The 26,300-nt window shown below is 44.9% G+C and overlaps 1 protein-coding gene across 2 annotated transcripts in view; it reads left to right on the top strand.

Annotated features, from left to right (window-relative positions):
• LOC138075691 (general transcription factor II-I repeat domain-containing protein 2) overlaps positions 1–26,300 on the top strand; it is a 47,581-nt gene that overhangs the window by 6,017 nt on the left and 15,264 nt on the right. For both annotated transcript variants that reach the window (XM_068967623.1, XM_068967622.1), the window contains exons 2-9: positions 10,267–10,370; positions 11,485–11,623; positions 16,860–16,985; positions 19,089–19,272; positions 19,813–19,841; positions 21,217–21,271; positions 21,577–21,620; positions 25,646–25,723. In XM_068967623.1, coding sequence (XP_068823724.1) covers positions 10,272–10,370; positions 11,485–11,623; positions 16,860–16,985; positions 19,089–19,272; positions 19,813–19,841; positions 21,217–21,271; positions 21,577–21,620; positions 25,646–25,723 — 754 coding nt within the window. In that variant the 5' untranslated portion in view covers positions 10,267–10,271. The remainder of the gene's footprint in view (positions 1–10,266; positions 10,371–11,484; positions 11,624–16,859; positions 16,986–19,088; positions 19,273–19,812; positions 19,842–21,216; positions 21,272–21,576; positions 21,621–25,645; positions 25,724–26,300) is intronic.

Raw genomic sequence — 26,300 nt, 5'->3', positions numbered from 1 at the left:
TTTTTCCATACCATCTTATAGAAAAACCTGAATGAACTTTCTGGCCAGCCCAATATTTTGCCCATCACACATAGAAGATTTGTATCCAGAAAATATAAAGAATGTATAAACTCAATAATAAAAATAAGCAGACAGTCTAGTTTGAAAATGGACAAAAAATCTGAACAAGACATTTCACTGAATAAGCTACATGGATGGCAGAAGAGCACATGAAAGATGCCTAGCACTTTTAGTCATTGGGAAATTGCCAACAAAACTGCGAAGTGATATCACCACCCACCTATTAAAGTTGCTAAAAAGAATTTTTTAAAGCTGACAATACTGCATGTTGACAAGGATGCAGAGCAGCTGGAATTCTCACATGTTAGTGGTAGGGATATATTCTCATAGGGCTTCCCTGGCAGCCCATTTGGTAAAGAATCCGCCTGCAATGCAGGAGACCCTCGTTCGATTCCTGGGTCAGGAAGATCTCCTGGAGAAGGGAAGGGCTACCTCCTCCAGGATTCTTGGGCTTCCCTTATGACTCAGCTGGTAAAGAATCCGCCTGCAATGTGGGAGACCTGGGTTCGATCCCTGGGTTGGGAAGATCCCATGGAGAAGGGAAAGGCTACCCACTCCTATCTTCTGGCCTAGAGAATTCCATGGACTGTATAGGCCATGGGGTCACAAAGAGTCGGTCACGACTGATCGACTTTCCTTTCACTATATTCTCATATATTAGTGGTAGGAATTGGAAAAGATCCTGATGCTGGGAAAGATTAAAGGCAAAAGAAGAAGAGGGTGGCAGAGGATGAGATGGTGAGGTAGCATTACTGACTCAATGGTCATGAATTTGAGCAAGCTCCAGGAGATAATGCAAGACAGGGGAGCCTGGCCTGCTGCAGTCCATGGGGTCAGAAAGAGTCAGACATGACTTAGCAACTGAACAACAACAGAAGTGGTAGGAATACAAAATGGTACAACCACTTTGGAAAACAGTTTCACTTCTTTTGAAGCTAAAAAAACAAACCAAAAAAACCTCAAGATATATGACCCAGCAATCCCACTCTTAGGTGTTTACGCAACAGAAATGAGACCTTAGGTTGACACAATAGTGGTTTTATTCATCAGTTCAGTTGCTCATTCACGTCCGACTCTTTGTGACCCCATGAACTGCAGCACGCCAGGCCTCCCTGACCATCGCCAACTCCCAGAGTTTACTCAAACTCATGTCCGTTGAGTCAGTGATGCCATTCAACCATCTCATCCTCTGTCATCCCCTTCTCCTCCCACCTTCAATCAGCATCAGGCTCTTTTCAAATGAGTCAGTTCTTTGCCTCAGGTGGCCAAAATATTGGAGTTTCAGCTTCAGTATCAGTCCTTCCAATGAATATTCAGGACTGATTTCCTTTAGGATGGACTGGTTGGATCTCCTTGCTGTCTCAAGGGACTCTCCAACACCACAGTTCAAAAGCATCAATTCTTCGGTGCTCAGCTTTCTTTATAGTCCAACTCTCACAGCCATACATGACTACTGGAAAAACCATAGGTTTGACTAGATGGACCTTTGTTGGCAAAGTAATGTCTCTGCTTTTTAATATGCTCTCTAGGTTGGTCATAACTTTTCTTCCAAGGAGCAAGCATCTTTTAATTTATGGTTTATTCATAGTCATCAAAAAACTTCAGACAGCCCAAAAGTTCTGTAAATAGCGAAAAGGTTAATTTAACTGTATTTCATCTCTACAGTGGAATATTCAGTAACACAAAGAACAAATTACTGATACAGCCTCAGCACAGTGTAGGATTCCATTTATGTGATATTTAGGAATAAGCAAGACTATGGGGACAGAAGACAGATCAGTTCTGGCCAGAGGTTGGGGTGGGGTTATTGACAAAGAGGGATGGAGGAATCTGGGGTGTGATGGAGCAGTTCATACCATGATTTCAGTGGTGGCTACATAACTTTATATTTGCTAAAAATGTACAGAACCATACCTTAGACAAGGCTGAACTTTTTGCAAAGTGTACTTTAATTTTTAAAAATATTTTTAAGGGGAATTCCCTTGCCGTCCAGTGGTTAGGACTTGGCACTTTTACTATGGAGGACCCGGGTTCGATCCCTGGGTCGGGAAGATCCCCTGGAGGAGGGCATGGCAACCCACTCTAGTATTATTGCCTGGAGAATTCCATGGACAGAGGAGCCTGGCGGGCTACAGTCCATGGGGCCAAAAGGAGTCAGATACAACTGAGCGACAGGGCACACAGACACACACTCAGTGAACTAAGATCCTACAAGCCACGCCTTGGCCAAAACAACAACAACAGAAATGTTTTTTAAGGATACATGACTTCATGTTCAAGTGATTGTTTTTTTTTGGTTTCACAAACCACCCACATGTAAATATGTTACAATGCATCTTCCAGGCGCTTGAGAGAGAGAAGTGAAGTGAAGTGGCTCAGTCGTGTTCAACTCTTTGTGACCCCATGGACTGTAGCCAGCCAGGCTGCTCTGTCCGTGGAATTTTCCAGGCAAGAATACTGGAGTGGGTTGCCATTTCCTGCTCCAGGGGATCTTCCCGAGCCAGGAATTGAACCTGGGTCTCCCGCACTGCAGGCAGACGGTTCACTGTCTGAGCCACCATGGAAAGAAGGGAGGACTGTTAATAACTTACCTACAAGACAGGTGCAAGAGTTCTGTCCTAGCCCAGGACACACGGCCTCTCTAATCATGGGGCTTCTGCCTTTGGAGATCCTTTATCTAAGCTCCCTGAGCTCCTTGGTTTGCCATCCACTCCTCCACTGCGTTCCCAGCCCCTGTTGCTCCACAAATCATCCTGTGTGTTAGCATGGGACCTTAGACAGTGTGCGAGTAGTGAATCGGTTGATCAAAAAAGCACTGGCGTGTGGTGTATGTTTGATGAGTGTTAATTTCCTCTCTCGCCATCCAACCTCTCTTCGATTTCCTTGGGTTTTCTTTCTAATTTTTAGTTTTTTGGCCACACTGCACAGTATGTAGGACCTTATTTCCCCAAAAGGGACCCACCCGAGCCCCTTCCTTGAAGTGGAAGGGTGGAGTCTTAACCACTGGACCACCAGGAAAACCCTGTCATCTGATTTCTTAATAGCTTTTTGTTGTTGTTGGGCCCACAGCTGGGCCTGTGGGAGCTTAGTTTCCTGACCAGGCATTGAACCCCCTGATCTGGCAGTGAAAACGCCAAGTCATAACCCCTGAAACCCCCACCTTTCTTTTTTTGAAATAAAATTCACCCATTTAAAGTATACAATTCAGTGGCTTTTAATATATGCATGTAGTTGAGCAATCGTAACCACAGACAATTTTAGAATAGTTTCATCACCCCTGAAAAGAAACCCTGTGCCATTTATCTAGCCACCTCCCAGCCTTAAGCAACCGGCAGTCTACTTCTGTCTCTGTAGATTTCCCTGTTCTGAACATTACATATGCATAGACTCCTATAAATGTGTGGTTCCCTTGATTTTAAGGCGAGGGGGCTCATAAAAGGTCAGCGGTGAAAAGACCCTTCCTGGAAGGTGATGGGGTGTCTCTGATCAGAGAGGAGGCGGCCGAGGGCAGCCCACCGGGGTCTCGGAGCTGGTTGGTGGTCTGGGGCGCCCCCAGCCTGGCTTTCCTGCTCCTGGCTCTGGGAGGGCCCACCCGTCAGGCCTCGTGCTCTGGAAGCTCATGTCACCACCCCGCCTGGTGTGTGGTCACCGCTAATGCGGCGCGATGATGACAGTTTCTTCCTGGCAAAGGCCGGAGGGGCGGACGCAGTCATGGGGTAGGGGTGCAGGGAATGTCCCACGCGCTGTGTTGGTAAGGGCGCTCAGGGAAGTGATCCAGATGCAGCCACTTCTAGAGAGCAGAAAGCCCCAGACAGAATCGGCCTTCCCCGTGGAGCCCAACTGGACTCCGCCGCCTCCAGGGCTCTCCCCGTCAGAGTACTGAGATGGCCCCGGGAAGTTCTGAGAATGGAGCGGGAGCGCTCGCCTCCTGTGGCTTCCCACAGGCTGTTAGGATGGCGTCCCTCCCATTATGTTTTGTAAAATTTTTTAAATTGAAGGATAATTGCTTTACAGAGTGTCGGTTCCTGTTGTGCATGAATCAACCATGTGTAGACAGACATCCACTCCCTCCTAAGTCTCCCTCCCACCCCTCTAGGTCACCGCAGAGCTCCAGGCTGAGCTCCTGAGTTACATAGCAACTTCCTACTAGCTATCTGTTTTACACGTGATAATGTATATATCTCATTGCTACTCTCAATTCGTCCCACCCTGTCCTTCCCCATTTGTTAACACACATTGAATGTGATCGACATGGTAGCAATGCATACATGCATGCCAACTCACTTCAGTCGTGTCCAACTCTTTGGGGCCCCATGGACTGTAGCCTGCCAGGCTCCTCTGTCCATAGGGATTCTCCAGGCAAGAATACTGGAGTGGGTTGCCATGCCCCTCTCCAGGGGATCTTCCCAACCCAGTAGTCAAACTCCTGTCTCTTGCATCTCCTGCATTGGCAGGCAGGTTCTTACCACCAGCACCACCTAGGAAGCCCTGACATCTTAGCAGACCTAGGGCAATTGAAGGTGAGAGGTAGAAACAGCGGTAGGCAGAAAGTTGCCCTGGTTCTAGCTTTGCATGGACAAATCAACATGTTTCTGATCTGAGAATGCGTCTGCTCCTTTTTCTCTGTCTGGGATAGTAGGCAAAATAAGAATTTTGAATGAAAGTATTCTGAGTTCCCAAAGTAATAAGGATGGAGCATAATCTAAGTGAACATTCTGGTAAGTGGGAAACAACATGCCTTTGCGGTTTCATACTTTGTGATACGCATTTCCTTGGTCTGATGTGCTAAGTGATAATCATGGAATCTAGCCGCTAGAGGAAAGAGTTTCTAAGACTTAACATGAGTGCCTGCTGGGTGCTGCTCGCTGCTTTTTCTTTTTCAAATTTTTTTTTTTAAATTGAAGGATAATTGCTTTACAGAATTTTGTTGTTTTCTGTCAAACCTCAACATGAATCAGCCATAGGTATACATATATCCCCTCCCTTTTGAACCTCCCTCCCCATCCCACCCCTCTAGGTTGATACAGAGCCCCTGTCTGAGTTTCTTGAATCATATAGCAAATTCCCGTTGGCTGTCTATTTTACATATGATAATGTAAGTTTCCACGTTACTCTCTCCATCCATCTCACCCTCTCCTCCCCTCTCCCCAAGTCCGTAAGTCTATTCTCTATGTCTGTTTCTCCACTGCTGCCCTGTAAGTAAATTCTTCAGTACCATTTTTCTAGATTCCGTATATGTGCATTAGAATATGGTATTTATCTTTGTCTTTCTGACTTACTTCACTCTGTATAATAGGTTCTAAGTTCATCCACCTCATTAGAACTGACTCAAAGGCATTCCTTTTTATGCTGAGTAACATTCCATCATGTATTTGTACCACAACTTCTTTATCCATTCATCTGTCGATGGACATCTAGGTTGCTTCCATGTTCTAGCTGTTGTAAATAGTGCTGCAGTGAACAATGGGATACATGTGTCTTTTTCAATTTTGGTTTCCTCGGGGTATATGCCTGGGAGTGGGATTGCTGGGTCATATGGTAGTTTTATTCCTAGTTTCTTAAGGAATCTCCAAACTGTCTTTCATAGTGGCGGTATCAGTTTACATTCCCACCAACAGTGCAAGAGTGTTCCCTTTTCTCCACACCCTCTCCAGCATTTATTGTTTGTAGACTTTTTGATAGCACCCATCCTGACTGGTGTGAGGTGATATCTCATTGTAGTTTTGATTTGCATTTCTCTAATAATGAGCAGTGTTGAGTATCTGTTCATGTGTCTGTTAGCCATCTGTATGTCTTTGGAGAAATGCCTGTTTAGGTCTTTTTCCCACTTTTTGACTGGGCTGTTTGTTTTTCTGGTATTGAGTTGTATGAACTGCTTGTATATTTTGGAAATTAATTCTTTGTCAGTTGTTTCATTTGCTATTATTTTCTTCCATTTTGAAGATTGTCTTTTTACCTTGCTTATAGTTTGCTTTGCTGTTTAAACGTTTTTAAGTTTACTCAGGTCCCGCTTGTTTACTTGTGTTTTTATTTCTGTTACTCTAGGAGGTGGGTCATAGAGGATCTTGCTTTGACTTAGGTCATCGAGTGTTCTGCCTGTGTTTTCCTCTAAGAGTTTAATGGTTTCTGGTCTTACATTTAGGTCTTTAATCCATGTTGAGTTTATCTTTGTGTATGGTGTTAGGAAGTGTTCTAATTTCATTCTTTTACATGTAGCTGTCCAGTTTTCCCAGCACCAATTTATTGAAGAGGCTGTCTTTGCCCCATTGTATATTCTTGCCTCCTTTGTTGAAAATAAGGTACCCGTAGGTGCATGGGCTTATTTCTGGGCTTTCTGTCCTGTTCCATTGGTCTGTGTTTCTGTTTTTGTGCCAGTGCCATACCGTCTTGATGACTGTAGCTTTGTAGTATAATCTGAAGGCAGGAAGGTTGATTCCTCCAGCTCCATTCTTCTTTCTCAGGACTGCTTTGGCTATTCGGGGTCTTTTGTGTTTGCATTTGAATTGTGAAAGTTTCTGTTGTAGGTCTGTGGAAAATGTCATTGGTAATTTGATAGGGATCACATTGAATCTGTAGATTGTGCTCAGTAGTATAGTCATTTTCACAATGTTGATTCTTCCTACTCAGGAACATGGACTATCTCTCCATCTGTTTATGTCATCTTTGATTTCTTTCATTAGTGTCTTATAATTTTCTGTGTACAGTTCTTTTGTCTCCTCAGGTGAGTTTACTCCTAGATATTTAATTCTATTTGTTGCAACGGTGAATGGGGTTGATTCCTTAATTTCTCTTTCTGACTTTTCATTGTTAGTATATAGAAATGCAAGTGATTTTTGTATATTGATTTCGTATCCTGCAACTTTGCTAAATTCAACGAATAGCTCTAGTAGTTTTCTATCTTTAGGGTTTTCTATGTACAGTATCATGTCATCTGCAAACAGTGAGAGCTTTACTTCTTTTCTGATTTGGATTCCTTTTATTTCTTTTTCTCCTTTGATTGCTGTAGCTTGGACTTCCAGAACTCTGTTGAATAATAGTGGTGAAAGTGAACACTCTCGTCTTGTTCCTGATCTTAGGGGGAACACTTTCAGTTTTTCACCATTGAGAATAATGTTTGCTGTAGGCTTATCATATATGGCCTTTACTATGTTGAGGTAGGTTCCTTCTATGCCCATTTTTTGAAGAGTTTTAATCATAAATGGGTGCCGATTTTTGTCAAAGGCTTTTTATGCATCTATTGAGATATCATATGGTTTTTATCTTTCAATTTGTTAATATGGTGTATCACATTGATTGATTTGCATATATTGAAGAATCCTTGCATCCCTAGAATAAACCCCAACTTGATCATGGTGTATGAGCTTTTTGATGTGTTGCTGAATTATATTTGCTAACATTTTGTTGGGGATTTTTGCATCTATGTTCATCAGTGACATTGGCCTGTAGTTTTCTCTCTTTGTGTTGTCTTTGTCTGGTTTTGGTATCAGGGTGATGGTGGCCTCATAGAATGAGTTTGGAAGTGTTCCTTCCTCTGCAATTTTTTGAAAGAGTTTTTGAAGGATAGGCATCAGCTCTTCTCTAAATGTTTGATGGAATTCTCCTGTGAAGCCATCTGGTCCTGCACTTTTGTTTCTTGGGAGATTTTTGATCACAGCTTCAATTTCAGTGCTTGTAACTGGAGTTGTTCCTAATTTCTGTTTCTTCCTGGTTCAGTCTTGGAAGATTGAACTTTTCTAAGAATCCGTCCATCTCTTCCAGGTTATCCTGTTTTCTGCTTTTTACGACTCCAGCTCTGTTGCTGAAACAGAGGCCTTGTGATGACCAGCAATAGTCACCAACTTCTGTTTGTTCTCAAATGGGGTGTAATAACAAGAAGAGAGTCAAAGGCTTGATTTTAAGATAATTGCTTCAAAGATTCAAATTGGGACTTCCCTGATGGTCCAGTAGTTAGGACTCCAAACTTCCACTGCAGAGAGCACAGGTTCCATCCCTAGTCAGGGAACTAAGATCTAAGATCCAGCATGCCTAAGTGGCATGCCTAGTACATAAATCAATTTTTAAATAAATAAAAGCTTCGAATTGAAGTGTATTTCCTCACCTGTTCATGCCCAGGTCATGCCTGTTAATTCATGTTCTTGGGCTTCTCAGGTGGCACTAGTGGTTAAAAACCAGCCTGCAAATGCAGGAGACGTAAGAGTTGTGGGTTTGATCCCTGGGTCAGGAAGATCCCCTGGAGGAGGGCATGGCAACCTGCTCCAGTATTCTTGCCTGGAGAATTCCCATGGACCAGGGAGCCTGGCAGGCTGCTGTCCACAGGGTCACAAAGAGTCGGACACAACTGAAGTGATTTAGCTTGCTTGCTTGGTATGATGTCACATTCTTATGGTCTATTTCATAATAGGCAGAGTTGTAAAAAAAGAAAAAGATACTTTAATTCTAACAATTTGCATCCTAAGGCTCTGTGTGTGCTAGTCTTTCTTTCTCAGGGAGGCTTTGACTTTAACATAAGAGATCCTCAAGGATCCTCCAGTGGCTTCAGAAAGTCTAGCTAGATGCGTAGTTACATTTTTAGAGTTCCTTTTCAGCATGGTTTATCCATCCAGATTGGCCAGGGTAAGTGATGGTGAAAAACACCACCAGATTTGGGTGCATTCAAGGAGCGAGGATTGATTCCTTGCTTGCCCTGGAGGTCTCTTGTGAGTTGGCCGTGGGTTTGATCTGCGTTTTTCCCTGGAACCTGATCACATGGGACCTGACAGATCAAACTGCAAAGGAAGAGGGAGTATGGTGGAATCCCCAGCGTGGAAGTAATGTCACTTCCCTGACATCCTCGGCCAACACAGGGCATGTGGCCATACCCCTTCAAGTAGTCAAGAAATCAATCCAGGAAGAAACATTTGCAAATATTTCTGAATAGTCTTGTAGGACCACCATACTTCATGCCCATGGATCTCTGGGCTTCCTCCCACATAGTTATGTTGATCTGTTTATCTTTTGCTTACAAGTATAATTAAGTCAGCTGTTGCAGGGACAGGACATGACAGATATTAATACACTGCATGCTGTATTTCAAAGAACTTTTTCTGGTGCTGCAGAAAATTTTTCAAAGACGCTTTCTAATGCTCACTTGATATAGAATTTAGCAAAAATTAGCATGAGCCTTCATTGCAGAAGTCCTAAAGGGAGAGGAAGGGAGGGGTTTTTTCTCTCTTCCAGCCTCTAGTACACAAACCCACTGCTCTCCTTTTTCTGTGTATGTGGGCTGGAATGTGGTGTCAGTCATCACAATGCTGGAATCAGACAAAACAGTGCTGCATCAGTAAGAGACATCACCTTCTCTCCTCCTCACTTGGGAAATAGTTAAGCTGCCTCTCTAGTGTAATACCCGACTTCATTTAATGAAACACATGTCTAGGTTTAGTGGGAAATACACGATCTTAGGCAAATCGTATTGTTGTTGTTCAGTCGCTCAGGCGTGTCCGACTCTTTTTGACCTGATGGACTGCAGCACGCCAGGCATGCCTGCCCATCACCAACTCCCAGAGCCTGCTCAAACTCATGTCCATCGAGTCAGTGATGCCATCCAACCCTCTCATCCTCTGCCATCCCCTTATCCTCCTGCGTTCAATCTTTGCCAGCATCAGTGTCTTTTCTAGTGAATCAGTTCTTTGCATCAGGTGGCCAAAGTATTGGAACTTCAGCTTCAACATCAGTCCTTCCAATGAATATTCAGGGTTGATTTCCTTTAGGATTGATTTGATCTCTTTGGAGTTCAGGGGACTCTCAAGAGTCTTCTCCAACACCACAGTTAAAAGCATCAATTCTTTGGTGCTCAGCTTCCTTTGTGGTCCAACTGTCACATCCATACATGACAACTGGATCATATACTGTCCTTTTTTTGGGGGTGGGAGGTGCTCTGGGTCTTCCTTGTGGCAAGCAAGCTTCTCTACTTGCAGCATGCAGACTTAGTTGCCCCTTGGCTTGTGGGGCCTTAGTTCCCTGACCAGGGATCGAACCAGAGTTCCCTGCATTGGAAGGCGAATTCTTAACCACTAGATCACCAGAGAAGTCCCCATATACTGTTTTTGAGTGTCAGCTTTAAAGGAAGGTTTGAACGGGGTCACCTGTGAGGACCCTCCCAGTTCTCAACCAGTTAAGCAGGACACAGTTTCTACCACTCACTTTCTTAATACGTCTCTCTCCTAGGGATTATGGCGCAAGTCGCAGTGTCCACCCTGCCCATTGCAAATGAGGAGTCCTCGGAGAGCAGGATGGTAGTGACGTTCCTCGTGTCTGCTCTTGAGTCCATGGTGAGATGGTTTGCAATTCTATAAAACGTCATCTGGTTGGATCACTGCTGAATTACGAAACACTTCACCAACACTTTTGACATTCAGCTACAGTGATAAATCCTATTTGTGTACACATACCCTTTTTAAGAAAGAATGATGGGCTTGTCAGATAATTAAGAACTGTTTTCCTGCAGTATGGATGGAATCGTATAAAGCTAAGCTCTCCAGATCTGAAAATTTAATGCAACCATTTCTGTTACCTTGTTTGAAAATATTTTTTTGTTTAAATTCAAAGGTCAATTAATAATCTATTTATATGCATCTATTTACATCCAAAGTATAAACTTTACCCAGTGGGTAAAAATTTGAGGGGAAATTTACATAACCTCAGGGGCTTCTCTGGTGGCTCAGATGGTAAAGAATCTGCCTACCATGCAGGAGACCTGGGTCTGATTGCTGGGTTGGGGAAGACCCCCTGGAGAAGGGAATGGCTGCCCACTCCAGTATTCTTGCTTGGAGATTTCCATGGACAGAGGAGCCTGGTGGGCTACAGTCCGTGGGGTCACAAAGAGTAGAACACGACTAACTAATTTACATAATCTCAAAGCATGTGATTACAAGATGCTTATGGATTAAAAAAAGAACAATCAGGAACTTTATAAAAGTGGACAAACTTGACAGCCACCTCCTTAATCAAGTGACCAACAGGAACACGGGCAGAGGTGGGCCAGAGGGACCTCTGGAGCTACCTGGTGGGAGGTGCTCAGAAGCAGCAGTACTGCCTCCGTGACACTCATGCCTCTAAGGAGGGAGCGTCGGACAAACCCAAATTTCAGGACGCCTGGAAAATAGCTGCACTGCACTTCCATAAATGTCAGTCTCCTGCAAGACAAAGAAAGATGAGATCTGTCTGTCCCACATGGAAGGAGACTGGATAGACAAGACAGCAAACAGAAAGTGCAACCCTGGATTGGATCCTGGACCAGGGGAAAATTAGCTAGGGATTTTTCTTTTGTGTGTGTGTGTGTGTGTGTGTGTAATTTTGTATTTTTTTTTTAAAGCAGACCTCCCAGGCCCCACAAAATATGGATCCATCCATGTAGACTACATTTCATTCTGTGTTTCATTTCAGTGTAAAGAACTGGCCAAGTCCAAGGCAGAAGTGGCCTGCATCGCAATGTATGAAGCGGATGTGTTTGTTATCGGAACAGAGAAAGGCCGTGCTTTTGTCAATGCCAGGACGGATTTACAGAAGGATTTTGCAGAATACTGTAGGTGTTAATGATTTTATCCTTTGTATTCATAAATCTTAGAATATTTACAGGCAAGACTTATATATTGTTTTCTTCTAAGATGTTGTCATGGTGGCTCAGTGGAAAAGAATCTGCGTGCAATGCAGGAGACCTGGGTTCTGTCCTTGGGTGGGAAGATCCTCTGGAATAGCGAATGGCCACCCACTCCAGTCCTCTTGCCTGGAGAATCCCGTGGACAGAGGAGCCTGGCAGGCTACAGTCTATAGAGTCTCAGAGAATCGGACAAGACTGAAGCCACTTTGCATGCACGCACATTAAGGATGTTATCCTTTCTATTTATAAATCTTAGGATATTTGCAGGCAAGACTTGTGTGCTGTTTTCTTCTAAGATGTCATCAGCATTATCCTAAAAATGGTTTGGACACATCCCTTTGACCTAGCAAAACACTGAGTCCAAGACCTCTCCCGTTTTTGCTTACTGGCTCCAGGCAGGGAAGACCACCCTCCCACCCGCTATCTGTTCTCAGTTCAGTTCAGTTCAGTCGCTCAGTCGTGTCCGACTCTTTGTGACCCCATGAATCGCAGCACGCCAGGCCTCCCTGTCCATCACCAACTCCCGGAGTTCACTCAGATTCACGTCCATCGAGTCAGTGATGCCATCCAGCCATCTCATTGTCAGTCATCCCCTTCTCCTCCTGCCCCCAATCCCTCCCAGCATCAGAGTCTTTTCCAATGAGTCAACTCTTCGCATGAGGTGGCCAAAGTACTGGAGTTTCAGCTTTAGCATCAGTCCTTCCAAAGAAATCCCAGGGTTGATCTTCAGAATGCACTGGTTGGATCTCCTTGCAATCCAAGGGACTCTCAAGACTCTTCTCCAACACCACAGTTCAAAAGCATCAATTCTTCGGCGCTCAGCCTTCTTCACGGTCCAACTCTCACATCCATACATGACCACAGGAAAAACCATAGCTTTGACTAGACGGACCTTAGTCAGCAAAGTAATGTCTCTGCTTTTGAATATGCTATCTAGGTTGGTCATAACTTTTCTTCCAAGGAGTAAGCGTCTTTTAATATCATGGCTGCAGTCACCATCTGCCGTGATTTTGGAGCCCAAAAGTCTGACACTGTTTCCACTGTTTCCCCATCTATTTCCCATGAAGTGATGGGACTGGATGCCATGATCTTCGTTTTCTGAATGCTGAGCTTTAAGCCAGCTTTTTCACTCTCCTCTTTTACTTCCATCAAGAGGCTTTTTAGTTCCTCTTCACTTTCTCCCATAAGGGTGGTGTCATCTGCATATCTGAGGTTATTGATATTTCTCCTGGCAATCTTGATTCCAGCTTGTGTTTCTTCCAGCCCAGCATTTCTCATGATGTACTCTGCATAGAAGTTAAATAAGCAGGATGACAATATACAGCCTTGACGTACTCCTTTTCCTATTTGGAACCAGTCTGTTGTTCCATGTCCAGTTCTAACTGTTGCTTCCTGGCCTGCATACAGATTTCTCAAGAGGCAGGTCAGGTGGTCTGGTATTCCCATCTCTTGAAGAAAATTCCACAGTTTATTGTGATCCACACAGTCAAAGGCTTTGGCATAGTCAATAAAGCAGAAATAGATGTTTTTCTGGAACTGTCTTGCTTTTTCCATGATCCAGCGGATGTTGGCAATTTGATCCCTGGTTCCTCTGCCTTTTCTAAAACCAGCTTGAACATCAGGAAGTTCACGGTTCACGTATTGCTGAAGCCTGGCTTGGAGAATTTTGAGCATTACTTTACTAGCGTGTGAGATGAGTGCAATTGTGCGGCAGTTTGAGCAGTCTTTGAGCATTCTTTGGCATTGCCTTTCTTTGGGATTGGAATGAAAACTGACCTTTTCCAGTCACAAACGGGGTGACAATATACAGCCTTGACGTACTCCTTTCCCTATTTGGAACCAGTCTGTTCTAGAACCTCTTCAAATCTTTTTGACTCTCTTTCGCCCCCTGGTGTCTCCCCGCAGAACGGCAGCTCTGAATTAAGTCGTGTGCTCTGAGTCAGGCAAGATAGAAATCAGTTCCTTCAGCAACTCCCAGACGCGCCAGAAGGTTGAACACACAGTCACTCTTGTGTTTGCACCCCAAGGGAGGAGGCTCAGACTGAGGGATTCCTTCCCAGCTGCTCTGCACTATGCCACGTAGAAGGAGAGGCGCACACAGGCACACCAAATGCCGAGACCCTTCCTGCGCCTGTGCTGAAGTCTCTTCTTGGTTTTCCAGTGGCTGGGGTGCCTTAGCTTCTCAGGTGGTCGGCAGTTCTCACAGCGGTGTTCTGCTCCGTCTATTGTTAATTTGGTGTATCTATTGTTAATTTGGTGTATCCGTGGAAGAAAGAAGGCCTGTTGCTTCCTAGTCTGCTATGCCAACATCATTCTCCTTGCTTTTGTTTTTGAAGAATTTCTTTTTTTGATTGAAGAATAGTTGATTTTACAATGCTGTGTTAGTTCCAGGTGTACAGTAAAGTGATTCAGTTATACCTATGTTTATATATTTTTTCAGATTGTTTTTCATTATGGGCTATTGAATACAGATCCCTGGGCCACCGTACAGTAGGTTCCTATTGCTTTTGGAAGACTGTTTTTCACTTGCTATGAAACCTCCTGGCTTGACAGTTTTTTCCCCTCCAGGCTTTTTTTTTTTTTGCCCATGCCACAAAGCTTATGGGATCTTAATTCCCCAACCAGGAATTGAACCTGCGCCCTCGGCAGTGAAAGCATGGCATCTTAACTGCTGGACTGCCGGAAAATTTCCTTCCTCCAGCCCTTCAGATGTTTCCATTCCATTGTCTCCTGGCTGCCACTGTTTTAGATAACAAAATTAGATTAGAATTCTTATTTTTGTTCCCTTGAAGGTAATGTATGTTTTTCCCTAGCTCTGTCCCATCTTTGGTTTTTAGTGATTTGACCATGAAATGCCCATTTATGACCTTCTTTGTTTCTACCTTACTTGGTCTGTGGAGTCTATTGAATCTGCAGATTGACGTCTTCGTCAACAGTGGATGTTTCCGGCCATCATCTCATCAAATATTTATTCCAATTCTCTTCATTTACACAGAGAGGGGAAATTGCTCTTTATTGTCTCACAGGTCATTAAGGCTCTGTTCCTTTTGTGTGTGGGTGTCCCCTTTTTCTTTTTATATTCAAGCTTCAGATTGGAGTTTCTACTGGCGTTTCTTTGAGGACACTGGTTCTTCCTCCTGCCATATCTGGGGCACTGTGCATCTGGGGAGATTTTAATTTCCAACTGTTTTCCATTTCTAAAACTCCATTCTCTTTCTTCTTTCTCTGGTTAGCATTTTCATTTCTCTGTTGGAATTCCCCTTATATTCATTTGTTGTGTTCACCATGGCTATATAAAGTCCTTCGTGTGTTTATAGCAGTTGTCTTAAGTCCTTATTTGGTCATTTCAACTGAGTCATTAGTGGTTCTGAGTCTATAAATTGCTATTTTTCTCTTTTGATCATGGGTCACATCTTCCTGCTTCTTCACATTTCTACTAATTGTGTGTGTGTGTGTGTGTGTGTGTAGCTTGTGTTTTTTTTTTTTGTTTTTTTTTTTTGCTGTGCTGTACAGCATGTGGGATCTTACTTCCCCAAGCAGGGATTGAACCCATGCCGCCTGCATTGGGAGCCCAGAGTCTTGACCACTGGGCCGCCAGGGAAGTCGCTACTAATTTTAAATTTCATACCGGGTATTATGCATGCTGTGTTGTAAAGGTCTGCTAAATAAAACTGCATTTTGTTCTGGCAGGCAGGTCACCTGGTCCCCATGTGGACAAGTGATGCCCTTGGCCCTGGAGCATCCATCCCTCTTAGTCTCGGAGGGAGGCCCCTCCTCCTAAGATGTGCCCCTTAGTTTTACAAAGTGTTCAACAAGCTTCCCAAACCCGGCGAATCCTATAACCCTGTTTAAATATGTTTAAACCCTGTTGGCTGTTAAATCTCTGCTAAACAATTAAGCTTCCAAACGTTGCTTCTACTTAAAGCCTCACCCCGTGCTTGCACAGTTGGAGAACCAGTTGAGGCTTTTCTGGTGGCTCAGATGGTAAAGAATCCGCCTGTAATGCAAGAGACTTGGGTTTGATCCCTGGGCCGGGAAGATCCCCTGGAGAAGGAAATGGCAACCCACTCCAGTATTCTTGCCTGGGAGATCCCATAGACAGAGGAGCCTGGGGGGGCTACAGTCCATGGGGTCACAAAGAGTGGGACACGACTTAGCAACGATAATAACAACAAGAATCCAAGGGAAGTTGCTGTGATGATATTGGGTCTCCCACCTCGTGACTCACTCTTCTCCAGAACTTCCCCTTCAGTGTCTAACCACAGCGGCAATCCCGACCTGTGATGTATATTTCCTCATTTCAACAAGTCTGCTGCTGTTAGTGCCCAGGCGCTCAGTGGTGTCCAACTCTTTGCGGCCCCATGGACTGTAGCCCACCAGGCTCCCCTGTCCATGGGATTCTCCAGGCAAGAATACTGGAGTGGGTTGCCATTTCCTCCTTCAGGGAACTTTCCCGGCCCAGGGATCTTGCGTCTCCTGCGTTGGCAGGCAGATTCTTTACCCCCAGCTGCTTTTTTGGTTAAGCTCTATTTCCCTCGGAACCCCACGGGAAGTAAGGAATTCCCACAGGGGAAAAGCCAGGTCAGCGTGCATCTCACTCCATGTGTTCTTCCCTTCTCTCAAGGACACCGTTCCTTTCTGGTTTTGCCTGTTTCTGACTGTTCTTCAAAGCTTTCATGTAATTGGTCTTAGGACTTCCTTGGTGGTCCGATGGTTAAGACGCCATGCTTCCAGTGAGGGATGCATGGGTTCAATCCCTGATCAGGGAACAAGGATCCCACGAGCGTGGCCAAAAAAAGAAGTAATTCATCTTAAGATTTTGTTCAGAGCTTATCACTGGGGGGCTGGTTCTAAATCTCTCCAGTTCTGAGGGTCTTCCTGCCTAGTGACTTGCAAACTCAGTAGTAAATAATTTTCTATGATATTTCCCTTTGAACTACTAAATTCTATTTCCTCATACGTTGAATTATTAATTGTTTATCCATAGAGTCATTTCAGAGGCTATCACCTTGTTATTTTACCCTATTTTTTTAATTAAAAGATCTTGTTTTATGTCAGTTTCTTTCCCCCTTTTTCCTTTCAGTACTGGAAGCATGGATATTAAGGAAATGTACTGTACAGATGCCTGGCTTCTGACTTTGTACTGATGGCTCATTCACAGGTGTTGCTGAAGGGCCGCAGGAGTTGAAGCCCCCATGCCCCACCAACGCCAGCGGGATGCAGGTTGATTCGGGAGAAACGGAAATCCTCAGAAAAGCTGTTGAAGACTATTTCTGCTTTTGTTACGGTAGAGCTCACCTTCGGCATTCATTCCCTGACTAGTTCACTACAGAAGATGGTGAGGTTGCTTAGTTGCTCGGTCGTGTCGGACTCTTTTGTGACCCCATGGACTGTAGCCGCCCCCAGGCTCCTCTATCCATTGGATTCTCCAGGCAAGAATACTGGAGTGCATGGCCATTTCCTTCTCCAGGGGATCTTCCCGACCCAGGGATGGAACCCTCATCTCCTGCACTGGCAGGTGGATTCTTTACTGCTGAGCCACTAGGGAAACCCACAAAGATGGTATTCAGTTCAGTTGCTCAGTCGTGTCCGACTCTTTGTGACCCCATGAACCACAGCACACCAGGCCTCCCTGTCCATCACCAACTCCCGGAGTTTACTCAAACCCATGTCCATTGAGTTGGTGATGCCATTCAACCATCTCATCCTCTGTCGTCCCCTTCTCCTCCTGCCTTCAATCTTTCCCAGCATCAGGGTCTTTTCAAATGAGTCAGCTCTTCGCATCAGGTGGCCAGAGTATTGGAGTTTCAGCTTCAACATCAGTCCTTCCAATGAACATCCAGGACTGATCTCCTTTAGGATGGACTGGTTGGATCTCCTTGCAGTCCAAGGGACTCTCAAGAGTCTTCTCCAACACCACAGTTCAAAAGCATCAATTCTTTGGTGCTCAGCTTTCTTTACAGTCCAACTCTCACACCCGTGGCATGACTGCTAGAAAAAGCATACCCTTGACTAGACGGACCTTTGTTGGCAAAGATGGTATTGGAGATCATTTTATCAGCATGACTATATAAACCATCTCTAACATTAGAGAAATCCACATTTTCATCAAGCGACCAGCCAGTTAAGTACCAGATCAACCTGGTCTCTTCCCATTTGTCAGCCTTCAGTCTTTGTGGAGCCCCCTCCCCACGCCCATGTAGTTATGACAGATGTTCATGGTTGGTTCACACACCAGCCTCATCCTCATTGGTCTCCCCACAGGCCTGGAGACAGGACATTTTTTTTTAATTTATTTTTTAATTGGAGGAAAATTGCTTTGCAATATTGTGTTGGTTTCTGCCGTACCACAACATGAATCAGCCATAATTACACATATATCCCCTCCCTCCTGAGCCTCACTCCCCTGAGACGGTTTTTCTTTTTTTTTAAATACCTACACAATGCTTTAGATAGGGGTGTTCCCAGGTGGTCCAATGGTTAAGAATCTGTGCTTCCACTGCCAGGGGCGTGGTACTATGCCTGAAGTAACATCTAGCATGCCACACAGTGCATTTAAAACACACACATACACGAAACAAAAAACCACTTAAAAGCTAGATAACAAGGACGTCTGCAGGTGTTATATTTGCATTAGAAGCCCATGAGCATCTTCAGGCCCGGCTCCTCTTTCCTATACAGCAGCATACATCTGTGTGACCTGCAGTGAGCATCTGTATTTGGGGACCCCAACTAGGGGATCTTAGGGTCTCAGGTTATACTTCCCTATGAGAAATGGGGCTCCAGCACCGTGGGGATGGCCAGTGGTGCAGAGAGACTGTCACAGCCCCAGGTGGTGACATGAGGCCTCGGCTCTCTACAGGCAAGGCCTGGTCTGCACCATGTGACCCAGGGACAGGTAAGCTTTGGGCCGGGCCCCCATCCTCAGCTGGCAGCACTGTGAGTAACCACGCAGGGTGTTGCCTGAGGCCCTGGGTGCACCAGAGCGAGTACCCTGGATCGTGCAACCGCCAAGAGAAGAGACAAAAAGACCTGGTATTGTCTTTTCTTTCAGAAATGGATTATTTTTAGTTAGTTTACTTATGGAAATATAGTTGACTTGCCTTATGTTAGTTTCCAGTGTACAACATACTGATTCAATGTTTTTATAGATTATGCAACCTGTTATTTTCTCTTCTGTGAAGATTTAAAGGAAAACAGATTCTATGTATTCTTTTGGCCCTTTGATTGGAAATGTTACAAGCTTGAGATATAAAGGCATGGGACACTTTAGGATTTTAATAAACTTTGGAGCCAAATGTCACCACCTGGGTTTATGGCATTAACTGAAATTGATGGTCAGGGTTTCTTATGCTCCTGTTGTTTAAAGATATCCTGCTGATGCTTCCAGGCAAAGCCTTGGGGACAACCACCACGGTACCTGTTCCTTATGAGAAGATGCTGACGGACCAGGAGGCTATAGTGGTGCAGGGGCTCCCAGAAGGGGTCCCCTTCCAACACCCTGAGAACTATGACCTTGCAACGCTGAAGTGGATTTTGGAGAACAAAGCGGGGATTTCATTCCTCATCAACAGGTGACAGGCTCTCCCCCTTTTCTCACAGCTGGTTCGTCTGAAGATAAACTGACAACTTAATTTCAGTTGGTTCAATCTGTCCCACTGCATTTATTTATTGAGGTTGTTGTATTTATCTAAATGGTTTGATGTATCTGTTTTTGACTGTGCTGGGGCTCCACTGCTGCATGGGCATTTCTGTAGTTGCGGCGAGCAGGGGCTCCTCTCTAGTCGTGATGCGCAGGCTTCTCACTTCAGTGGCTTCCCTTGTTGCCAAACACCACCTCTAGGGCACGCGGGCTTCAGTAGTTGCAGCTCATGGGCTCTAGAGCACAGACTCAGTAGCTGTGGCGCATGGGCTTCGTTGCTACACGGCCTGTAGGGTCTTCCCAGACCAGGGATCAAACCCATGTCTCCTGCATTGGCAGGCAGATTTTTTTTTACCACTAAGCCCCCAAGGAAGCCCCTGTCCCCTTACGTTTAGAAGTTGGTTCTTCAGATGTTTACTCTGTGTGTCTGGTATGTGCATGTCAGGTGTTAATTTATGGGGTTCTTTTGCAGACCTTTCCCGGGTCCAGCGAATCAGCCAGGTAAGTGACAGCTTCTCCTACTTGGTGACTGCCCAGGTTGCTTTTCTTAGTTAAAGTGCAAGTTTGGCACCTTCTAAAACTTGTTTAGGCTGTGCCTTTCCTGCATTGAGGAGGCCACCCCTGATCCCGGGACCTGGGGAGATGTTTGCAGGGACTACAGCTCAGAGAAGCACACACACCCAGCCCAGGAGCCGAGACACCAGCCTCCTCCAGCTTGCGAGCCAGCGGACTTCTGCTTCCAGCCTTCACAGGGCAGGAGACCTGCCTTGTCCACACGCATAGGAATGTGAGGAGGCTGGTCTTGGTGCACCAGCCATGGGCCAGGCGTCCTGGGCTTTAGGAGTAGGTCTGGGCTGTGTGGCATTCCTGCGTTTCTGAGATGTCTGTGAGAAGGAATGAGACTGTTCAGAGAACCAGGGGTGGCAACCGTGAGAGCCCTTGGGAAAGGGTTAGAATTGTGTGGTCAGAAGAGCTTCCCAGAGAAGCTGGCCCCCAAGATAAGCAGGGTCTTAACAGCTTGGTTCCCCCAGGAAGCCCATTCCATGTGGTCAGGCAGAAGGCTTGTGCAGGGTGTTGGAGACTACATTTGGGAACCCAGGACCACTCATAATCTCCTCATAATGATGAAGGGACCAAAAACAGAAGCAGTCTTACCAGGAGCATTTAGAGATCCATCTACGCCCACTTCTTGTTTTTTCAGATCATTGTTCTGGGTGTAGTTGGAAACCTTGGGTCCTGAAAGGTTCGTGAAAGACCAGGTCTAAAGAGAGTGCCTTGCTGGGCCTGCCTAGGTGCAGAAACAGAGTGGCTGGGGTGGGCGGGGGTCTCACTGTCCACAAGATGCACCTCGGGGTAGAGACGGTGATGAGGCAGTCCTGTCCATGGGCTTCTCACAGAGCAAGTATTTCTGGAGCAGCTGTGAGCTCCTGGGGGCCCAGCTCACCTTAAAGGAGGGACTGGAGCGTGAGGGGTGGCTGGTGACCGCTGCCCCAGGCGGCTTGTATCGTCCTTACAGAATAATGAGAATAACCGCTGACACCTTCTGTGATGGACACTGTTCTAAGCACCTTGCATGGATGAATTAATCCTTACTCAACCACCATCCTCAGATGAGGAACCTGAGGCACGGGGAGGCTCAGTAACCTGCTGGAGGTCACTCTGGCCCCTGTCTGCTGTTCAGCCCCCATCTTGCCCACACAGGTGGCCCAGTCCTTGGGGGCTGCTTTGAGCTGGTCTCTCTACTGCCCTTCTCTGATGACCTGGAACCTGGAGTTCAGTCCTCTCTGTATTTCCCTTCCCTTTATATGCTTTTGAATGTTGTCATGTTTCAAGATGCATGAAACCAGCTAGCGTGTGTCTTTTTACTCCTGCACAGGTGGGCCTGGGATGGTAACCGACACTGATAAGTCAGTGACATCACCAAGTGAAAGGTAAGGGACAAATAAAAAATTACCTCTACATCTAAACCCAGTGTGTTAGCCTTTAGAGTACGGAATGGCTTATTTTGTTACATATTCCTTATTCAAAGGGATATTTGGGATTATGAAACTGTATTCTGTTGACACCTTTAACTTTCTTCATGGTGTCATTTAACTTTACGAAATTAAAGTCGAGGTAGCTGTGGGGAGGGGAACCGTGACATCATGGAGATCTGGGGAGTGGGCTCAGTGTGTCCAGATGCCTGTGGGCAGTTCTTTTCCTGCCCATCTTGACAAGCGTTCCCTTCTCCTTTTAGCTGCACCCCCGTCCGTGTGAAGACTGAACCCATGGAAGATTCTGGTATGTATACTGATGCTCGTAGAATAAGGTATTCAGCAGGTCATTATTTGACTCCTTTTAATACCCACTGCAGTATTGTGGCCTGGAGAATTCCACGGACAGAGGAGCCTGGTGGGCTACAGTCCATGGGTCCCAAAGAGTCAGACATGACTGAGCAACTTTCACTTTCACTGCACATTTTACGTAAAAATGGTACTTTCAGTAAATCAGGAATAGAGGGGAACTTCCTGAACTTGATAAAAAAAAAAACTCCAAAAAACCTGTAGCTGACATCATATTTAATGGTGAGAAACTGTAATTTTTCCCACTAAGATCAGTAAGGATGTCCCCTCTCATCACTCCCATTCAATATCATACTGAAAGTCCTAGTTAATGCAATAAGACAAGAAAACTGTCAGTTTTATTCATTATTCCCAATCATATACCATATATTTCCTTTTCTTGACTTACTAAAATGTTATTGGGCTTCCCTGGTGGTTCAGACAGTAAAGAATCCGCCTGCAATGCGGGAGACCTGGGTTTGATCCCTGGGTTAGGAAGATCCCCTGGAAAAGGGAACAGCTACCCACTCCAGTATTCTGGCCTGGAGAATTCCATGGACAGAGGATCCTGGCAGGCTACAGCCCATGAGGTCACTAAGTAGATATATTTGTAGGTAAAGTATTATTTTAATCGTATGGAAATTATACCTTGACTGTTAAATAGGTAAAAAAAAGTCTTAAACATTTGGAATTATGAATTTGATTTATGAATAAAGTATGAATAAACAACTTGTTTTATTGCTTTCTTACACTCTAATTTCTAAATGTTCTACAATAGACATGCATTACTATGATAATCTATATTGGCAGAAAAGAAATCCCTCTTTGATGGATAAGAGCAGTTAACCCCCATCCCTGCCTCTCCCACTTCTCAAAAAAGAAAAGAAAAAAGAAAAATGGCATTAAGGGAAAATGTTAAAGGTTAAAAATAGAAAAAAATTTAAAAGTCAAATATTTCATCAAGGGATGGAAAAATATTGAAAGCATTAGAAGTTAAAAGCTTAGGCAGCCTAAAATAAACAAATACATAAAACTAACGCTCAAACCTCAGAAAGATAAAGATGAATGCAAACTGGCTATAATGGAGTAAAGGGTTTCCCTGGTGGCTCAGCAGTAAATAATCTGCCTGCAATGCAGGAGACAAGGATTTGATCCCTGGGTCAGGAAGATCCCCTAGAGAAGGAAGTGGCAACCCACTCCAGTATTCTTGCCTGGAGAATCCCATGGACAGAGGAGCCTGGAGGCACACAGTCCCTGGGGAAGAAAGAATTGGACATGACTTAGTAACTAAACCACCTACTAGGGGTAAAACTAGAATTTAATAATGTTGAGAAAAGCAATCTAAAAATAAGAAACAGTTCCAAACTTCCAAAAGTTAAAATTAAGTATGAGAGAATCTAAAAGAAAAATATTCAATATTAAGGATACATGTAGAGGAAAAGCAAAGAGAGACTTTATCTTCAGTGAAATGGAGGTCAGAGCATCCACCTTTCTGAAGGTGTCAGGGTGTGGTTTGCACCCGGCTGCCTCCCCCAGTCCCTCGGGGCAGGAGAGCCTGACCCCTCCCTTGTCATACACCAGGGTCACTCCTGTCTACATGGAAATGTGTGCTTGGTGGAAGCTCCACCTTAAATATCATGGTCTGAAAAATAAGAGTGCTTGCCCACTGTAGTTATTCTAGGTAAAACCAACACAAGTCAACGAGGAGCCGAGGATTTCCGCTGGCAGAATTCAGCTGCATAGTCTTCATCCCCCTTATACATGATGCCCCTTTAATCTTAGGGATGTGTGTTCTCAGTCATGTCCGACTCGTTGTGACCCTATGGACTGTCCCCACCAGGCTCCTCTGTCCATGGGCTTTCCCAGGCAAGAATACTGGGGTGGGTTGCCATTTCCTCCATCAGGATATCTTCCTGATCCAGGGATCAAACCCTCATCTCCTGTGTCTCTTGCATTACAGGCGGATTCTGTACCGCTGAGCCAGAGAAGCCCCTCTAATCTTAGCCATGATGCATTTCAGATACATTCTGCCTGTGTCTCTGTTGGTCACGGAGAATTCAAAACCCCCAAGCCACAGTCTCCTGTCAGAAACTGGGAAAACAGATGGGATGAGAGTGAGCGGTTGTTAGCCCTCCCTGAGGGGGGCCCTTTCACGGAACCATGCCCCACCCCCAGACCCCGCCTCCCTCTCCTTCCTCACCAGCTGTAGCGTGAATGAGCCATTCCCACTGGCCTTAAAATAGGCCTCTTTTGTTGAGGTCTCTCTTTGGAGATGTGGTTCCCTTTAAGATACAATATGTGTTCCCTAATACGTGACTTTCTGCTGTGAATTTCATGGTACGGATCGCTTCCAGCTGCCTACAGGCTTCTGAGAGCTGACCATCCCTTGGCCTTGCTTCCCACAATGTCTGTGTAGCACCTGGCACAGCGAACAGCTGTTTAAACGGGTTTTGCCTTTTGAATGTCCCCCTCCCCCTCCTCATGTGTTGAGGAAAAGTTGAAGCCAGCCTGTTTTCATTACCATTTCAAACACATTCTGCATTCCGCAGCATCAAATCTGCTTTCAGTTGCCTGCATTGAACGGGAGTTTTTCTTTTGACAGCCCAGCCATCACATATTTATCAGATGTTTGTGAGTAGAGGCATTAGCATCTAATCAACTTGGAAGTTGTACCTAAAAGTTTGACTGTAAGTTACAAAAGCTATACACATTTCAAACAAAAATTCAGGCTGGTGATATGTGAAAAATGAGAGTCGTTCCGTCGTGTCAGACTCTTTGAGACCCTGTGGACTATTCAGTCCTTGGAATTCTCCAGGCCAGAACGCTGGAGTGGGTAGCCTTTCCCTTCTCCAGGGGATCTTCCCAACCCAGTGATCGAACCCAGGTCTCACGCATTGCGGGTGGATTCTTTACCAACTGAGCCACCAGGGAAGCCCTTTTGATAATCACATTCTTTAATACCCCATCTCACTATCCCTATGCCAACAGAGCTGTTTATTTCAGAAGGCCCCCACCCCCACCCCGGAACTTGTTAATTAATGGTGAACAGTGAAATCCCAAGCTGTGTCACAATTACTGTTTTTGCCTCTGTTAACTTTCACAGATTATATGTATACTTCAGTATCAGTTATCTATTGCAGTATAAAAGACCGCCTGCACCCCAGAACCTAGTGGCTTCAAACTGTGATTACGTCTTTCTCACACATCTGTGTGTGGACCAGGCCGTCCTCCGGGCTGGGCTGGCCGTCCTCCTGGGTCGAGGCCTCAGGCAGCAGAGCTGGGTCTCTCTCCTCTGAGCCTCACATCCTCCAGGTTCATTCACAGGCCGCTCTGCAGAGGCGGCAGACCCAGGCACATTTCAAGCCTCTGTCTACATCCCATTGGCTGAAGCAAGTCACATGACCAGCCCCAGGTTTACAAGGGGGGGTAGTTTTCCACTTGGAGAAAACAAGAGTGGGAAAGTTAGGTTGCAAACAGGCGTGTATACTGGCATGGGAGGCTTCCGTGGCGAATTTTTGACATCTCCCACACCTTTCCCTGATAAAGCCTTTTGGTTTTACTAATGTAGTTTCCCCAGGTTTTGACATTCATCCTGTTGTAGTAAGTAAATTAAGATAATCTGTGCCAATTCAGGCCCCATTACAGAAGAAGATTTATAGTATTTCATGTAAATACATGTACATATTCAGCCATCTTGAAAGGGAAGATCTCTCCAAACTGGGAACTAGACCTCTTTCTCCTTCTCTTCTTTTCCTCCCTCCCTCCGTCTTTCCCTCCGTCTTTCATTCCTTTTAGGTTGTGTTTTTATATTTTTATGTAGATTAACCCATTCGTTCATAGTGCCTGAGCTACAAGTTCTTTTGCTGACTGCAGTGTTACTGTGTTAATCCAACCTGCATTAAACAACCTGGAAGGTGTATTAGCTGGTCACATCTCTGTTGGTGAGTTTAACACATCCTTTTATAATTTCCATTGAATTCCAAGGTATTTCACTGAAAGCAGAAGTTGTGTCAGTCAAGAAAGAATCAGAAGATCCTAATTACTATGAATATAGTATGCAAGGTAATACCATTTTATAATAACTTTCTTCTCTAAAAGTTATCTGTGATGAAAGCTTTTAATTAGTGCTCATCTGAACAAATAAGCAAAGAGTCATAAAGATCCATGTATACTTCCGTAGAGTCTGGCACAGTGCCATTAAGGTGAACAATTTCACAGTCGTAAAACAGATTGTATTAATATGTAGCCTGAATCCTTATGATTCTGGGCATATGTGACTGTAAAGGTATTTCAGGCTGCGTTTTACTTGAGTTTGTCTATTAAATATTGTTTTCTGTGTTCTAAAATATTCCCCTCTTAAGCCACTTCTGTCCAGTCTGAGTTGCTGAGAAGATATTAAGATAAAAGAGATGGAGACAGAGTTAAGAAACTCAAGTGCCTTTTTTTACTAGAAAAGCAGCATATGAGTTCACTACCAGCCACATAAGTTCAACAGGAAGAAAATGGTTGTTACCAAATGCACAAACATTGCAAAGGTGATGCAGGTGGGGTGGTCTATGGGGTTGGGTGGCTCTGTTCGCCACACAGAGACCAGAATCCTGCCGGCCCCCAGCTGATGATGATGGTTGATGGTCAGCTG

The sequence above is a fragment of the Capricornis sumatraensis genome, chromosome 3 (genome assembly GCF_032405125.1).
Source record: "Capricornis sumatraensis isolate serow.1 chromosome 3, serow.2, whole genome shotgun sequence".
NCBI classification, from domain to species: domain Eukaryota; kingdom Metazoa; phylum Chordata; class Mammalia; order Artiodactyla; family Bovidae; genus Capricornis; species Capricornis sumatraensis.
The sequence above is the reverse complement of the archived record's forward strand: the minus strand, read 5'-3'. Positions and strand labels throughout refer to the sequence as shown.